The 17,631-nt window shown below is 35.2% G+C and overlaps 1 protein-coding gene, 3 long non-coding RNA genes and 3 pseudogenes across 7 annotated transcripts; 6 read left to right on the top strand and 1 right to left on the bottom strand.

Annotated features, from left to right (window-relative positions):
• Positions 1–756: 756 nt before the first annotated feature.
• AT3G06155 lies at positions 757–999 on the top strand. The gene has a single exon (NR_141229.1). It is a non-coding gene; the product is annotated as an other RNA (long non-coding RNA).
• Positions 1,000–1,864: 865 nt separating this feature from the next.
• On the top strand, positions 1,865–2,124 carry AT3G06135. Its single transcript, NR_141228.1, has one exon. It is a non-coding gene; the product is annotated as an other RNA (long non-coding RNA).
• A 1,115-nt stretch (positions 2,125–3,239) lies between these two features.
• On the top strand, positions 3,240–4,069 carry AT3G30835 (annotated as a pseudogene). Its single transcript has one exon.
• A 1,105-nt stretch (positions 4,070–5,174) lies between these two features.
• Positions 5,175–7,998, top strand: AT3G30837 (annotated as a pseudogene; the record flags this gene model as incomplete). The annotated part of the gene is made up of 1 exon: positions 5,175–7,998.
• Positions 7,999–8,243: 245 nt separating this feature from the next.
• On the top strand, positions 8,244–11,744 carry AT3G30836 (annotated as a pseudogene; the record flags this gene model as incomplete). Its single annotated transcript has 1 exon — positions 8,244–11,744.
• A 1,328-nt stretch (positions 11,745–13,072) lies between these two features.
• AT3G30823 (uncharacterized protein) lies at positions 13,073–14,350 on the top strand (the record flags this gene model as incomplete). Its single annotated transcript, NM_001339060.1, has 3 exons — positions 13,073–13,132; positions 13,277–13,328; positions 13,911–14,350. The coding sequence occupies 3 exons, from the start codon at positions 13,073–13,075 to the stop codon at positions 13,988–13,990; spliced, it is 192 nt and encodes a 63-aa protein (NP_001327126.1). The 3' UTR covers positions 13,991–14,350.
• On the bottom strand, positions 13,685–14,490 carry AT3G06115. Its single transcript, NR_141227.1, has 2 exons — positions 14,101–14,490; positions 13,685–13,901 (listed from the first exon to the last, which is right to left on the bottom strand). It is a non-coding gene; the product is annotated as an other RNA (long non-coding RNA).
• Positions 14,491–17,631: the final 3,141 nt, after the last annotated feature.

Here is a 17,631-nt window from a genome sequence, read left to right as displayed (position 1 = left end):
ATAAATAAAAATACTTATCCATAATTTTAAATTGATAAATATTTGTTTAACATATAATATGTAAATTTATCACGTTATTATATATGTTACCTTGTTAAACAAATAGTTATATACTTATTTACAAATATTAAAGTTATTTTGAATCGATGATATTTCTGTAATTAATCTAAAAAAGAAAGATAATTTTGGTTTATATTTTATTTCTCTTTCCTATTTACCTAAATAATAGTTTTTTATGTATAAATTCTTAATTTATTGTTTATCCATGTATATATTTTAAACTCACCCTTTTATCATTCAACTTATTTGTTTTCTTGTTTTTCTCATGTTTTAGGTTTGAATTTTTTTTTTTTTTTTTTTTTTGTATTCTAAATTATTTTTAAACGTTTTTATAAAGTAATATATTTGTCTTTTTATCAATGCACTAGAATTACAATTTATATTTTAATTTTTCTTATTTTGCATAACAATTAACCAAAATTTGTTACAATAAACTTTTTACTAATATTTTGTTTTTTTAAAAGACACCCATTCAAGGATCACCAATGGGAGATGATCAATTAAAACAACAATAATAAATGTCTTCAAATTAAAATAGTACTAATTTTATAATTAAATAAAGTTGAGACACCACCCATAATGGGATTAACCAATGTGGATGCTCTTAAAAATCTCCACATTAGAGTAAATGTTGTACAACAGATCAAAGAGGCGGCTTTGGATATATCCTTTACACAGGAAATCGCCATGTTCCCACGTATGAACGCTCGCAAGTGCATGAGGGTTCGTGTTGTTCGCTGGAAGGATCGGTTTCTCTTTACGCCTGTACTGGCTCAGCTTCAGTGTTATCAAGCAGAAAAACATCTTTTTCTGCCACATCTTAGATGAGCTCCCACCGAGCTTGTCGGGAAGGAGACCTGCTGAATTTGCCGCTGGAAGTTGAAATTGTTAAGGGCCTGCAGTTTGCACACGTTCAAGTGTCGCTACTTTCACTGGAGGGAGAGTACCAAACTGAATTTCAACTTCACTTTCACCCCCACAGTTGGTGACCTCAGCGACGTTGAGAAGTTGACGTTCTCACTCGACATGTCTGGAAATAAACACAAAACCAGATCAGTATCGTGAGTTATCAATAGAAAAACTGCAGGTTACACTTGATTAATGTTTCTATTTGCACACACACAAATGAAAGCAAAGCCAAGTACCAGATTTCGTTAACTCCACGTTATTCAATAAACAATTGCAATTTGTTTTAAAGCCAATTGTTAATTAAAAACCACTTAGACGTTGCAGGTTTTGCAAAAGACAATTGTTAATCAAAACAATTAGCAAACAAGTGAAAGACAACACGTTGCAGATTTTAGCAAAACCAGAAAAATACAAGCCAAAAACTGCAGTTAATGACAAGAATCACAATTCAAAGTCTGATAACAATTTTAGATTTGCATAAAACAAACTAAAGGTTCAGGTTTCACAAAACCAATAAAACTGCAGATTATAAGGCATTCAAATTCAAATCACGTCTAGTTATATGTTTATATTTACAACATAAGAAATTAAAAAAAAAAGGGAAAAAACCCTAAAAAAAACCGTAATCTATTTTTAATTTGGCCGTTTAATACCTCTAATATTTAATTTGAAAGTAAAATACCTTAGTTAATTTTGGTTGCCTATTAAAACTTTTGTTTTAAAAAAAGTTGGTATAATCGTACATCCGAGTTAACTTCTGTTGACTATCCTAACGGAATCGTTAACTGTGGTCAAAACTTAACTCATAGTAATTAAGTAAATATATACAATCGCTTTTCTTGACTTCACGAATATATTGTCTTAGTCAGATGGTTAAACATTTGCTTATTTTTCTCATGAGTCTGGGTTCGAAACCCCCTTATTCCTTTTTAAACGTTTTTTTTTGCTGTTTTTTCTTTCATCTTCTTCCTCGATTCTTCTTCTCAGTTTCATTAGTTACTCTTCTCACTCAATCACCATATTTATCGTTTCGCTACCTAGTCTTTTCATCTTTTTGATTCAGATTTCTGACAGATTTACTTAACAATGAAAGCAATTGAAGAATTAAATCGATTTGGATTTTGATCTAATCTCCTCAAATTCATCTGGGCTTTTCTTATTTCAAATCAGCCAATACTTATTTTTCTCTCTTCTTTCAATTGAGGTTAAACCCTAGATCTTCTCATTTTTCAATTAGAGATTTCCTCAATTCAATTATAATGCTAAAGATTTAGGGTTTACAATTCTAGTGCTAAAGATTTAGGGTTAACTCGCAGGTACGATTATACCAACTTTTTAAATAACGAAAGTTTTAATAGGCAACTAAAATTAACTAAGGTATTTTTCTTCCAAATTAAATACTAGAGGTATTAAACGGCCAAATTAAAAATAAATGGCGGTTTTTTTGGGTTTTTTCCCAATAAAAAAACAGAGACTTCTACTTGCCACAAATAAATCCAAAAAGCAAGTTTTGATAATCTTAAATTTTCAAAACCAAGCTGTGGATTGATGATTCCTTTGTAGAGATAACAAGCTGCAGGTTATATACTCAAGCTTAAAATCGCAATTCCAAGCTGAGGTAGCACCAACGTAACACTAAATTTCGAACCTCCACAGAGAATTCAAGTGATTTTTCTCTGTTCTCAAAAGAAACACGTCCAAGACACGCAAATTCTGTCACAGTGAGTTTGACGTTTAACGATCGCAACCAGTAAAGTCAATGTACATACTCCCAAGCTTCCCACGTTTTTGAAGTTTCAATTCCAAACCGTTAATGTTTATAGAACAAAACGAATTCAAAGGGTTAAGAGGGTAGGAGCTAAAATTAGCAAACACTACATAAAGGCAATTGAAATCGAAATCACAAACATTAAGGTAAGAACGTGAGAGGAGTCGAGTTATGAACTCTTTTCTTAACCCTTTGAATCACCCGTAGTGTGACGGTTTCTGTGTGATTCAAGGATCCCAGGATATAACCTTTATAAACTTATTTCGCATCACTCGAAACGCAGCTCTAGCGAACATAGTTATTACGATACTCTCGAGACTTACTTTTGAGAGAGAGAGATTGTTAGAGCTTTTGCTGTTTGTGTGTAACGATCAAATACTTCACTATGTCTCTCAAAGACTTGAAGAGTTGGTTTTTATAGAAATTTAGATTACTAGGTTTTGAATTTGTTTTTCAACAAACTCAACCGACATCAATCGGAAGTCTAGGAGTAGTGGACTTGACTCTCAACGACTCCTATTCTCATGGTCTTTGAAGAAGCGACCAGCGAGTCTCTAGGAACTTGAAACAGAACGACTTGTTTTGTCACGTTCACTATTTGACCCGACATCTCCGGAGCTCCACCACGAACTGGACCTAACCATTAAGGCCCATTTCTTATTCACACAACTTGATTATACTAAACCCAATTGGGATTAGTAAAAAATCAGCCCAACAACTTGCGTATCGATTTTACATTGAAGCCACCAAAGACGAGTTCCCAAAGCAAGAAATCGATGGTAGTATGTTGAAAATATGGACCAAACGGTATATACATATAACCATTCAATTTCCTATGTATCTCACGGATTGCAAGTTTTCTGAATATTTCAATTTGCAGCAATACTTTGAGAACAGATTGAGGTATCTTGCAGTGCAGAAGTAAAAGGGACAGAATCCATTGCCAAGTATACTACTTTAAGCAAAGAAGAGTCTGTTGAAGATGACGAAGTTTCTCTAGCCGGTATGATACACCCATCCATGAAGTTTGTTGTACTGAAAAAAAAGTTTATATGTTCAATGTTTTTTTGAATTTTGGTAGGACGAATAATGAGCAAGAGATCTTCCTCTGACAAGCTTTTCTTCTATGATCTACATAATCGTGGTTCTAAGATCCAAGTTATGACTGATGCGAGGTGACTAATTGGTTTTAATTAGAGAGATAGTTGTTCTTTTTTGTTTTTTATATATGTAGTTTAACTAGAGTTTTTTTCCCTTGTGATGCGTCAGTACTTAACATTAGCATGTTAAGCGTGGAGATATCGTTGGTGTCACTGGATTTCCAGGTTCCTATATTTTCTGATTACGACATATTATTCTGTATCTTTATCTGAACACATCACTACAAGAAATATGAGTTTCGGTAGCAGGTCGTTGTAGCACGAATTCACGAACTGCTACTAAAGTGCCAAAATCGTATTGCCAAGTATTTCGTAGCACTATATTACCGCTAGTATATAGTTTACTTTAAGCGCGAACATAAATCAGTATTATAGCGGGTAAAGGTGTATTTTGGAGGCAAAATAATTGGGCTTTTCCCCCAAAACAAAAAAGTGTCAATTTCATATACTAAATTCATCTCTTTTACACTTAGGAAAAAAAAAAAAAAAAAAGAGGTGAAATTTGTGTTGACTGAATCTCGATTCTCAACACCTCCATTCGATCCGTCGCTCTCCGCCTCCGTCTCCATTCGCTCCGTCTCTCTCCGCCTCCGTCTCCATTCGCTCCGTCTCTCTCCGCCTCCGTCTCTCTCCGCCCCCGTCTCTCTCCGCGTCCGTATCTCTCTGCCTCCGTCTCTCTCCGCCTCCGTCTCTCTCCGCCTCCGTCTCTCTCCGCCCCCGTCTCTCTCTGTTTCCGTCTCTCGCCGCCTCTGTCTCCCTCCGCCTCTGTCTCTCTCCACCTCTGTCTCTCTCCACCTCCGTCTCCCTCCGCCTCCGTCTCTCTCTCTGTCTCTGTAACAACCCTAAAATCTCTCGAACCCAACTGATCTCATACACCTGAAAGGTATAAAACATCCAGTTAATGTATTTGAGTTCTTGAGTATTTACAAGTATTTGATTTTTGACCGTTTTAAACATTGATCACATATCACAGCCGGATCTTCTGCCTGCATCTTCTGCCTGTTGGCATCAGAACACAGAGGCTAGTTCTCACAATGAAATTCGTATTTGATTGATTTGTTTAAGATTTGACTGATGAATTGGTTGTTTGCTATTTGGTTTTAATGAACTGTTGCTGTGAATGTGAAAATATGAATATATATTTTTGTTTGGTGTTCTTATGGGTCTGTTTTTTTTTTTATGGGTAAGCACAAATAATGGTCGACAAGTCATGGGTTCATCTTAACAGGTATGTGAAAACATGTTATAGTCATGTATATAGTGGTTTAATTGATATGTTAAATTTTGTAAATGGTTTTTTGCTTTCATCTTACTTCTATGCAGAACCGATCCTGGTTATGAGAGTGGTGCTTGGGATTTTGTGAGGTATGTGGCTGCAGGTTTAGGAGAAAATGCGATGATTATTTGCCCGTGTATTGACTGTCGCAACGTTGATCGTCACTTAGCTGCTGATGTTGTTGATCATCTTGTAACAAGGGGAATGGATTGGAGTTATAAGTTGGGGGACGACTGGTATCATCATGGAGAAGTGAAATCAGTATCTGATTATAGAAAGAACGCAAGTCAGTGGAACCAAGAGATTTTTGGGTTGTTCAAAGCTGCTGAGTTTATAGATGAAGAGCTGGTTAGTCAAGGTGATGTTGATGAGGCTGGTGATAAGGAAGAAGTTGAGTTTTCAACAAAGCTAGCTATGCAGAAACACCTCTCTATCCAGGTTGCACAAATCACAATAAGCTCTCTACGATTGTTTCAATCTTTAGGCTAAAGACTCAAGGTGGTTGGTCTGATAGAAGTTTTGATCTGCTACTCGAGTCCTTGTCAAATATGCTACCCAAGGGTAATGTCTTGCACACATCCTTGTACGAGGTGAAGAAGTTTCTTCAAACTTTTGATATGGGTTATGAAAAGATACATGCTTGTGTAAATGACTGCTGTTTATTCAGAAATCAGTTTGAGAAGCTCGACAGTTGTCCTAAATGCAATTCTTCACGATGGAAGATTAACACGCGAACTGGTGAGGTGAAGAAAGGTAATCCACAGAAAGTACTTAGGTACTTTCCGATCATTCCACGTCTCAAGAGGATGTTCAGATCAGAGGACATGGCGAAAGACTTACGGTGGCATTTCAGTAACAAGAGCACCGATGGAAAAATGCGTATCCGGTAGATTCTGTGACATGGGATCAAATGAATCAGAAGTATCCATCAAATGAATGTTAGGCTTGGAATCTCCACAGATGGGTTTAACCCTTTCAACATGAAGAATGTTAACTATAGTGCATGGCCTGTTTTGCTAGTCAACTACAACATGCCACCTGACAAGTGTATGAAAGAGGAGAACATAATGTTGACATTGCTGATTCCTGGTCCAACTCAACCTGGAAACAATATAGATGTGTATCTAGAACCGCTAATAGATGATCTCAACCATCTGTGGGAAAAGGGAGAGTTAACTTATGATGCATTCAGTCACACAACATTCACGTTAAAAGCAATGCTTCTGTGGACCATCCAGGATTTTCCTGCATATGGAAATCTAGCAGGCTGCAAAGTAAAAGGCAAAATGGGTTGTCCAATATGCGGGAAGCACACAGATAGCTTGTGGTTGAGTAATTGCAGAAAGCACGTGTATATGTCTCATCGGAAGTCTCCGTCACCCACACATCTTTATAGGCGAAAGAAAGCATGGTTTGATGGTAAAGCTGAGAATGGAAGAAGAGGTAGGATTCTGACTGGTCATAACATATATCAACTCTGATTTTGGAAATGTAAAAGTAAAAGGAAGAAAGAGGAAGATGAACGATTGTACTGGATCAGCTTTTGGTACTGATGATGAATCCATTGCATCAGAAGAAGAGGAAGAACAATTAGATGAAGATGAGCTTTCAAGATGGAAGAAGCGCTCAATCTTATTCAAGTTAGAGTATTGGAAGGTATGATTTATTATCAAAGTTATTCAAGTTCAGATTATTTGGAGTAAGTTTTGAAAAATAAATGTCGTAGCCATTAAAGTTATTATCTGTTACTATTTTGTCTAGGAAATGCCGGTTAGACATAACTTAGACGTGATGCACGTGGAGAGAAATGTTGCTGCTAGCCTTGTCTCTACAATGCTGCATTGTGGGAAGTCAGAGGATGGTATTAAAGCTCGAAAAGATCTGCAACTGCTTGGTATTAGGAAGGATTTACATCCCCAAGCCCGTGGACAAAGAACCTACCTTCCTCCAGCTCCTTGGTCTTTGTCCAAAACAGAGAAGAAAGTATTCTATAAGCGGTTATTTGACTTCAGAGGTCCAGATGGCTACTGTTCTAATATTTCCAGATGTGTGAAGATAGAAGATTCTACTATTAAAGGACTTAAATCACATGATTATCATGTGTTGATGCAACAACTTCTTCCAGTTGCAATCAGAGGTATAAGATGAATTCTTTTAGCTGAAATTCTTGCATAATTTGCTGTGTTGTTTTTAATCTTCAATGTTATCCATTTATAGGTTTGTTACCTAAAGGTGTTAGGATAGCTATTGGACGCTTATGTGCGTTCTTCAACAAACTGTGTCAGCGAGTTATTGACAGAGAGGTTTCTGCAATGGAGAATGAAATTGTGGAAACTATCTGCATGTTTGAGAGGTTCTTTCCTCCAAGTTTCTTCGATATAATGGTGCATTTGACAGTCCACTTAGGCAGGGAAGCTCGTTTATGTGGACCAGTTCATTTCCGTTGGATGTACCCATTTGAGAGGTACAATCCACTAGCTTATAATGTTTTTTCTTTTACAGAATACTTTTATGCTTAAAGGTAGCTGTTTTATCTTCAGGTACATGAAAGTTCTCAAGGATTTTGTCAGAAACACTGCAAGACCAGAGGGTTGTATTGCTGAAGCATATCTTGCTGAGGAATGTATGCGATTCTGCAGTGATTTACTGAAAAAGACAACAAATGCTGAAGAGGAAATTGAAAGAAATGCTGATTATGAGAACTGCTCTATATTGGAGGGTCGACCTATATCAGCAGCCACTTCAATTACTCTTACTGAGAATGAGAAGAACATAGCACATCTTGCGGTGATTCATAATATGGCGCAGCTTGATCCTTATGTGGAGTAAGCTATTCTCTTAACTTACTCTTTATTAATTTTTTAGGATATTCACAATGGTTTAGATGATGTTTTGCTTTCTTTCAATTTTAGCATGCACCTAGAACATCTACAAGATTCTAGTGAAAGGTGTAGACGGGATTCAGGATTTTTATGGAATACACATTCTCAGAAATTTGCTTCTTGGTTAAAAGAACAGGTAAATTTTCTGGTTTTGTATTGTTTTATTCTCTGAGATGCTATCTATATAGTAAACGACACTTGTTTTTTTTTAAATTGATACCTATGACTTCTCATAATGAAGATACAGTTAAGTGGTTAGCATATGGTCCTCGTCTATGCGCAAGGTCTTACGCGGGTTACATAGTCAATAGCAATCGGTTTCATACAGTTTCAATTGATAGGCAGACTCAGAACTGTGGTGTGTTGCATGAGGCGACAACAATGTGTATAGCTAGTTCAAAGGACAATACCCCAATGGTTGATGTTGTGTCTTATTATGGCTGAGTGGTGGATATTATACTGCTTGATTACAATGTCTTCTACATTCCTATATTCCGGTGTCAATGGGCAAATATAGGAAATGGAGTAAAGGAAGAAGATGGCTTCATACTTGTCAACCTTAACCAAAGTCAAGTTTCCTTTGCAAGAGATACATATATACTAGCATCTCAAGCAAAGCAAGTGTTTTATTCAAGGGCAGATGAATCATCGAGTTGGTATGTAGCTATGAGAGGTTCTACTAGAAGATACAGTGCAGAAGATGCTGAATCTGGTAATGCAGACGTTGGGCCATTGCCAGTATTAGTAGACATGGATGTCCTTGCAGATGACTTGGTTGATGATGATAGGAATGCCCAACCTGACTGTGAAGGGATCTATGTGTGAAATTATATTACTTGTGATAGTTTTGATTGCTTATTATTGCTTATAATGTGTGTTTTGTGAGATTGAGATTATTTTTGCAGCTCAAGAATTTGTTCTGATAACAAATCTATGTTTTGTTTCAGGTGAACCAAGATGGTGAATAATCGAAAAAGGAAATACCAAAAGAAGAAGAAGATTGACGAGTTAGCTGAGAGACAGATTGAGACTCAGGAATTTACTGAAGTACAGGCAGATAATAATGAAGTGGAGGCTGATTTACTAGCAGATGAAACTAATGAAGTGGAGGCTGATTTACTAGCAGATGAAACTAATGAAGTGGAGGCTGAGTTAGTGGATAAAGAGAATGAAGATGCTAACAATGAAGTGAACAGAGAAAGTGAGGAACCAGTTGATGATACTGCTGCTACTGACGCTGAGGATCCTACTATGGATGTTGCTGAAACAGCTGCTGAACCAAAGCGTAAAAAGAAACGAGGACCAACGAAGATGAAACACATCGCCAAGGATCCAAATGAAAAGGTTCACGTTGATTATACTATCATGGGAGAACCTTGTGGTCCAGGTTAAGTACCTTTTGGATCCTATTTAGGAACAATAGTACGGGAACATGTTCCTTACACAATTCCGGATTGGAGGAAAGTTAGTGAAGATATCAGAACTGTCTTGTGGAAATCCATTGAGGTATTCTAATTCTCTCTGTTTGACATGTTGTTGTGATTTTGAATTCTGGATTGATTTTGAATTCTGTATTTTGGATTTGAATGCAGGCAAGGTTTGATCTTGATCAGCCATGGAAAAAACTGCAGCTTTTGCTCAGATGGGATGTCTGTGGAGATCATCCAAGTCACGCCTTGCCAAAGATGTCAGAGAAGCTGATAACATGAAAGACAGGATGAGTCTGCGACCACCTAATGTAACAATGGCTGAATGGCGTAAGTTTGTCAAAGAGAAGACTAGTCATGAATTTAAGGTAGTAAGTGATTCGTATAAGAAAAGAAGGAAGAAGCAGATTCCTCATACCTGTGGCCGTAAAGGAATGGTCAGATTGAGGGAAGAATTAGTCCAAAAAAGTGATGAACCATCCAAGGTGACAAGGCTGAAAGTGTGGGTTGAGTCACGTACTAAGAAGGATGGCACTCCTGTACACATCGATGCGGCTGAAATGATTGTATGTTATGCTTGTTCCTTTTAAATTATGCTTATATATTAATGTATGTTGTGGATTAATTTGTTATCTGTTTGCAGAAAAAGGCAACCGAGATAGATATTGAAGGGACATAGGATTCAGCAACAACTAATCCAAAGGAAGATGTGCTTAGTCAGATATTGGGACCTGATAATCCAGGAAGACTGCGTGCAATGGGCAGAGGCATGAGCTTGTCCAAATTGGCTTGTTTTCAGGTCAACAGTCGCTCTATGGCTGCAATGGAAACCAATAAGATTCAAATAAAGAATATAATTCAGGATCTAGAGCAGATTATTGAAAAACTTTATGACCAGGTTAGTAAATGCTAGATCAATTCCTAAATGTACTAAGTGAGGAATATTATATGTCTTGATCTGTTTCTGGAATTGCAGAGACAAGAGCCTGATGTTGGTGAAAACTCAATTCATAGGAGTGTAAATACCAGATCACTTCCTAAATGTAATTTGGTTGACTGGACTTCTTCTGATGGTAATGTTGTTGAGGGCCGTGTTGTCTCTTATGATGCTGATGAGTTACTACATTGGATACCTCTAGGGCCTAATGTAGTTAAGGTTTTAATTGAATCTGCTACCAAGCCAGAAGCTCCAATATGGAGACCTGTACCTGAGATGTCTATTATTGAGGATGTAGTTGGAGAAATGATTGCATGGGATGCCGATTTATGTATTGTTCCACCTGAACGTGTTAGTTTAGAAGACATTGCACCTAAGGTTATAATGTATCTTATTTATTGCTTTTGTATATAGATTAGAAGACATTCCACCTGATGCCGATCTCTGTTTTTGTTACACAGAGCCCAAGCACAACTTCTAAGAACAGATGCACACTAAAGGCTTTGGGCAAGACTGATGAAGTGGTAGCTGAAGGGAGATGGTAGTTTTGAGAACCGCAAGCGTTGGTAAATGGACTTCCTATTGGTCCAAATGCAGTCAAAGTTTATGTGGATGCGATTTTAAACCCAAAGACATGGCTATGGAGGCCTACATTGGACATGAGAACTTTGCAGGATTCGTTGAACAGCTTTATAGCATGGCTTGCAAATAGAGTAGTGATTGAGACAACATCGAGTGAATCTCCAGTTCTTCAGCGTTCTGCATCTAAGGCCTCCAGCATAAAATCTCTTAATGAGATGTCTCCTGTGATTTTGAAATCAGCAAGTCCAAGATCTCAGACTAAATCAGCAAGTCCAACATCTCAGAATGACAAGTCTCCAGAGACTCCAAAAGCTCCTTTGAAGAAACCTGTAACCAAAACAAAACCATCTCTGACAGAGACATCTTCTCGTCGCAAATCACAGGTACATGCTTCTAATACCTTAAGAAAGAATTGCTTGGTTGTTGATGATGATGGGTTGTTCATTTCTGTGTTTATTCATTGCTTGTTGTTCTTGAAGCGTCTTGCCTTCAAAGCAAATCAAAAATGCAAGTTGATGGATATATCCGGAAAGAAGCGTGTTGTTGCTGAAGGACGTTGGGCGTCTAACAGTCCTGATCAATGTGTACATCACGTTCCTTTGGGGCCTAATGCTTCTCGAGTATGGGTGGATGTTGTGATTGTTAAAGATGCTGCAGTTTGGAGGCAATCTACTGAAATCGAGTATATGGAAGATGCACTTGGAACTTCTATTGCCTGGCCAGAAGATAAAATTGCAATGGTTTGTATATACTTTAAATTTACATGTATGAAAAATATGATGACAACAACTGATTTCATTTTTTTTCCTCCAGGAATGACGAGAAGTGCTGTTGTAGATGGGTCGTGTTTTTTAACTTTGGTGTTTTTTAAGTTTAAGACATAATCACTTTGGTGTTTTTTAAGTTTAAGACATAATTAATCATCACTTTGGTGTTTTAAGTTTGAAGACATGGTCACTTTGGTGTTTTTTTTAAGTAATTTAAAGACATGATCACTTCTCTGTTTTGTATTGTTGAAACACAATTTCATGTTTCTGATATTAAATTAATAGGATAAATTATATATAAAAATATATAGAACGATAATAAAACAATCAGTGAAAAAAAATCAAAATAGATTAGAGAAAATTTAATATATAGAAAGATACTAATTAATTTGGATATATATTAGAGTTTATATTGTTTGAGGATACAATATAAACTCTAATATATTAAAAAAAAAACAAAATAGATTAGAGAAAATTTAAGTATCTTAAAACCAAAGATTAATTGTGAAAATATATAAAAATTGATGATACAAAAAAAAAAAAAAATCATATACCCTAAACCCTAAACCCTATCTATACCCTATACTTATATCTCTTAGTTGAAAGCATTCAACACTAACATAAGAAACATGAAATTAACAATGTCAAACTTATAACAATTTAAATTTACTATCATATAATAATATAAGATAGAAACCCTAAACCCTAAACCCTATACCCTAAATCCTATACCCTATACTAATATCTCTTAGTTGAAAGCATTCTACACTAATACATGAAACATGAAATTAATAATGTAAAAGTTATATGATAATTAAAATTTATGCATATTCATTTCATAGATAAAAATATACTTATTAATGTATTGGAAAAAATACAATATTACATTTAGTCACTAATCTTACATGTTTAGTCAATTTAGGGTATAACTTTGATTATTAAGGATAATATAATTTTTATTTTTAAGAACTCTAAAAAAATGAAACTTTAGTTTTAAGTTTAATTTTAACACCATATCAAAAAATTAATACAAAGAAAAATAACTTAATATTAGGCTATTAACATAATAATCGTAAAAAAATTATCTCATTGGATAATAGATTAAGGTGTGGATCACCTTATTATTGATATCAACCGTTGATTAGTATATCGAAGGGTCACGAATTATTAAGAGGACAATTAACTCATTGGCTAATTGATTAATGTGTGGATCACCTAACTATTCATATCAACCGTTGATTAGAATACATCTAAGGGTCAATAATCAAAGTTGTTTTAATTACTTTCTTATTTCTCTTTATTCGATGTCGTCGATGGAAACCCAAAAAATCAAAGCTTCTTTCATCTCTCTCCGAAGCGAAAAGGTTGAATCTACAAACCTTTGAGTTCCTCAACTTCTTCTGATTTACTTTCGCCCAGAAAAGGTAATTGTTTTCTCTGAGGTTTTTGATGTGTTCGCTGGTTTTGTTAGTTCCTTATCTGATGAGTTCGATGGTCTTTGGATCCAGATTTGGCTGTTCGAGAAGACAGATTTGAGGATTAAAGGAAGAATCACTGTAAGTTAACATTTTTTCTATTGTAGACACTTTTTTTTAGCTATGGATTATGTGATATTGAAGCATGATAAGCATGAATTGTTGATATTCCTCACTTTGTTTATTGGAAATCGATTTGGTTATGTTAACTTTAGGAGAGCTTCAATGCATTAGCACTGTCAATATCTCTGTAATATAGTCTCTGTTTGATTGTGGAAGTTGAGCCATAGAAACGAAAATGATTAGTTGACTTTGATAGTTGTGTTCTGTTACTACAGAACAAAGCACTGGTTATAGCCTGTCAATAGAAACTTGTTTGATTCTTGAGGTTAGTCCACGATGGATCCTGACTCATACTGCATATGTATTCTTTTCGAGTTAGTATTGAAGCTGTTCGTAGGTTGAGTAATGAGTAGATGATAATTTAGAGAACTTGAGATGTATGATCTCATTGGCTTCAAAATTGGAACTGTCTCCTTGAACTTGTATGTTGCTAGTTTCAGTTTGTATTTGCAATACTTAAGATTCAAGCTTTTCTTAGGTTAATTCTATTCTAATTCGGTGAAGTTTGAAATTTGTGGTGTTGTCTTTCTCATTGGTACTGCAGAAACCGCTAGTTCAATGGAAGCTAAAGGACTCATATGCGGCCTCCCAGCTAAGAACGTTATACCAAGGCTCAGACAATAGCCACAACAGCCACAACAGCCACAACAGCAGGCAAATAACAATTAACAAAACGAGGTGGATGATGAACTGAAGGAGATAACAGAGCTAGAGTTTAGGCAGTCTTGTCCTCACCTTGGCTACTTAATACGAATCGAACTAGAGGAAGAAGACATTGATCCACTCTACAAGCAATGGTTCAGAAACATGAAAAAGGATGCACACAACAACACTGCTAAGAAACGCCCAAGAGAGGAAAGAGGAGAGTCAAGCCGCAGGAATCTATGAGTTCATGTTTTAATGGTTAATGTGTCTTTAGTTCATGTAATATCTTGACTCTGTTAAGTTAACTTTATGTAATATGATATTTTATGATTCATTGTCTTTCATAAATTAAAGCTAATTATATTTTGTGCAATTATATTTGATTCATTGCAAAATAGATTCAATATATGTTAATGTATATATCTTGCAATATATATACACAGCATTTTCTCAGTGTCATAATAAATATTAGATAGTACAATATAAAAGCCAATAAATCATATATTATAGCACGATAAAAAGGCTAAAACATTATTAAACCGCAATTAATAAATGCTATTGTAAATGATATTATTACAATTTATAATAGCTACTAAATACTACACAGTAGCAAAACCAAAGGGCTACATATCACTTTCTTATAGCAAAGGTTTACGCTACAATAGTGTACAATTCGAGAACCATAATGTCAAAAAAATATATTCAACAGCACATTTAATGTGTCATCATTACCAAATATACAACATAAAACAATTGCCATAAAAACGAACAATTGGCGAGAAAATACGGGTTTTACGTTTTTGGTGAGAAAACATCGGTTTACAGTTTTATCATTTCCTCTGCAAAAAACTGAAATCTGGGTTCCAGGAAAGTAGCCCTGGGATTTCGGTATAAACCGTTTAAACCGACCCGATCAAACCGAAACGTTTGGTTATCGGCGTCAAAAGAACAACTTTTTCCTAATCGATCGGCAGAATTAATTTGGATACTCGAATTTCGGTTCGGGTTGGTTCGGTAATTGGAACCGATCGGTTTTATCTAAACCGACAATCTGCAGCCATATATAATGTCATTTACCCTAATCTTTGGTTTTATTTTTCTTCTTTGGCTCTGCGCCTCTCTTCTTTTCCATTCAAAAACTAAAACAAAGTTCATCTTCTCCAACCTAATCCCTGATTTTCTTTTTTCTTCATCAATTGTTGTTAGCTCTTCTTCTTTCTACACCTATAACCACAAATGTTTTAGGGATAAGCTCTTCTTTTTCCCCTCAATCTCTTCTTGGTCTGATTTTTTATTGTGTGCTCACTAAGCTCTTCCTATCACCAAACTCACGGCTAGATTCACTTGTAATTCTTTAGATCTAATAAATCTTCGTTGGATTTTCAATTTTCTTACTTCCATCTCTAATTTTTTCAATTCAGATTGTATATTTATGATGACGATATCTAATAGATCTTGTTGGTGGCAGATTTTCTTATGGTTGGCAAATTACAAGCTTCATCGGACGAAAAGATTGGTCATCATTGTCGCCGTCGCGGGTTCGTTGTCACCGTCGGCGTCCCGTCTGTCACCGTCGCCGTGGCTCTTTGTCGCCGTTAACCCTTGTCAAAAACCCTAAAATTTTAATGGGTTGAGCCTTGTGAATTCGGGTTGGGCCTTGTAAATTTTATAATTGGGTTTGTAAATTTGTTAATGTATTTTGATGGTGTAATAAGTTTGGGCTTTGTTTTCAGCCTATTTGTTTTTTTTTTTTGTAATTCAATTTAAATTAACCGAAATAGAAAACATTTGGTTTAATTTTGGAATTATTTTTAAGCCCTATAACCAAACCGAATAACCCGAGTACCGACCGACCCGAACCGAATTTGGATAGATTTTTCAAAAACCGAATTTCTCCAAAACCGAATAGCCCGACCCGAATAAACCGATTTCTCCGAACTCCCAAGCCTACAGGAAAGCCTAGAAATCCAAATACTTATATTATTAAAGATTAGGTACCCAATATTCTTTAGATACTTAATTCCATCAGTCTTTTTCTATTTGGACCGTAATATATATGATATGTACAGTAGAAACTCTATAAATTAATACTCGATAAATTAATAAACACGATAAATTAGTAAATTTTGCCGGTCCCAAGTCGGGCCAATGTAAAAATTAACGAAAATCGATAAGATAATAAGATAATAATTTTTTTGAAACCCCTATGTAAAAATATGGTCCCAACAATATCATAAATTAATAATCATTAATCTTAAGCATACCTTCTAAGACTAATTTTATATGAAACTTTTATTCAAGCCACAATTGCAACTCTTTTTAGAGTAGAGTTGGTATGATCTCTTTTGTACTCACATAACTCTTTGCATATTTGATCCGTCATATTTGGTTTTATAAAAAAAAATTCTATGAAAAATCATTGCTAAGATTTTTGTAAAGAAAAATTGGATTAAACTCCACGTTAACGTCGTAGATATAGAAACAATATATCTTGCAGGAAAATAAATTAAAAAGTCAAAAATAAAATTAAAGATCTAACATAATTCAATATACAAACAATTAAATATGAGAAAATCTAAATTAAAAAATATTTTGAAAATAATTTAGTATTGTGTTTTACGTAAATATTCTATAAATTAATATTAATTAATTTATCTTGCTTCTTAGAATTTACGGACTCTTTGTTTCAAGCTGATACAGGAAACCAGCAACAAAGGCTTACAACTTTGCTTTGTAAAGATTTACAAGTATAAATAGAATTCAGTTGCAGTAAAAAAAAAATATTAATAAATTTATAGATTAAATTAATATTACTATAAATTAATAAAATTTCATAGTCCAAGTATTATTAATTTATAGAGTTTCTACTCCTTTTTTATTTTGTGTTAGGAAACTCGATATCGCCAGCGGTACCTTGATTGATATTGCAGAATGAGGTCTACCAAATATTCTTGACCTGAAAGAATATAATCAATTACATTAAAAGATACCTTGACGATCTCTATTTCTTGGAGGTACAATAATGATTCTCTCGAGGGAAACTTTCCATACTTTGTTTTTCTTCTGTTTGTTTCCGAATTTGATACAATGTGTTTACTTTCGTAGGCTGAGACACCTATATTGTTGTTTGGGTTTCACATAACACAATTATTGGGCTTTATTGGGTCAACGAAATTGGAAGGTGGAGAAGAACAAAAGTGTGGATAAAAATTTGTGGGCCCACTTATATCACCTATATATGCATTACAACGTATAACGTAATGAAAGTAGGTGAGAAAAGAATCTAAAACCTATCACCGAAGTCCCACCTATTCAAAAAAATGGTGCCTGAACCGACGGGAAGCAAAGAGATAAAAAAAACTTCCTAAGCAAGCTTTCTTCTTCCTCTTTATTGTTCTTGAATCTTTGTTTTTCTTGAGTGCAAATTTGTAACAACCAAAAGACAACATCACAAGTTAGTGGTGTGTTTGTAATCCCTTGGATATAGTAAAGCTTTGGGAGCAAGAGATCTCCCCCGAGATGTAGCGGTTGAGGCCGTGAACTCGGTTACCAATTTCTGTGTTTGTTTATTTTTTTAACAAGCAATCTCTATCACTCTTTTCTCCACAAGTGGTATCAGA

The sequence above is a fragment of the Arabidopsis thaliana genome, chromosome 3 (assembly GCF_000001735.4).
Source record: "Arabidopsis thaliana chromosome 3, partial sequence".
In the NCBI taxonomy this organism is placed as follows: Eukaryota; Viridiplantae; Streptophyta; class Magnoliopsida; order Brassicales; family Brassicaceae; genus Arabidopsis; species Arabidopsis thaliana.
Note: the sequence above shows the minus strand (reverse complement) of the source record. Positions and strands in the feature narration are given on the sequence as shown.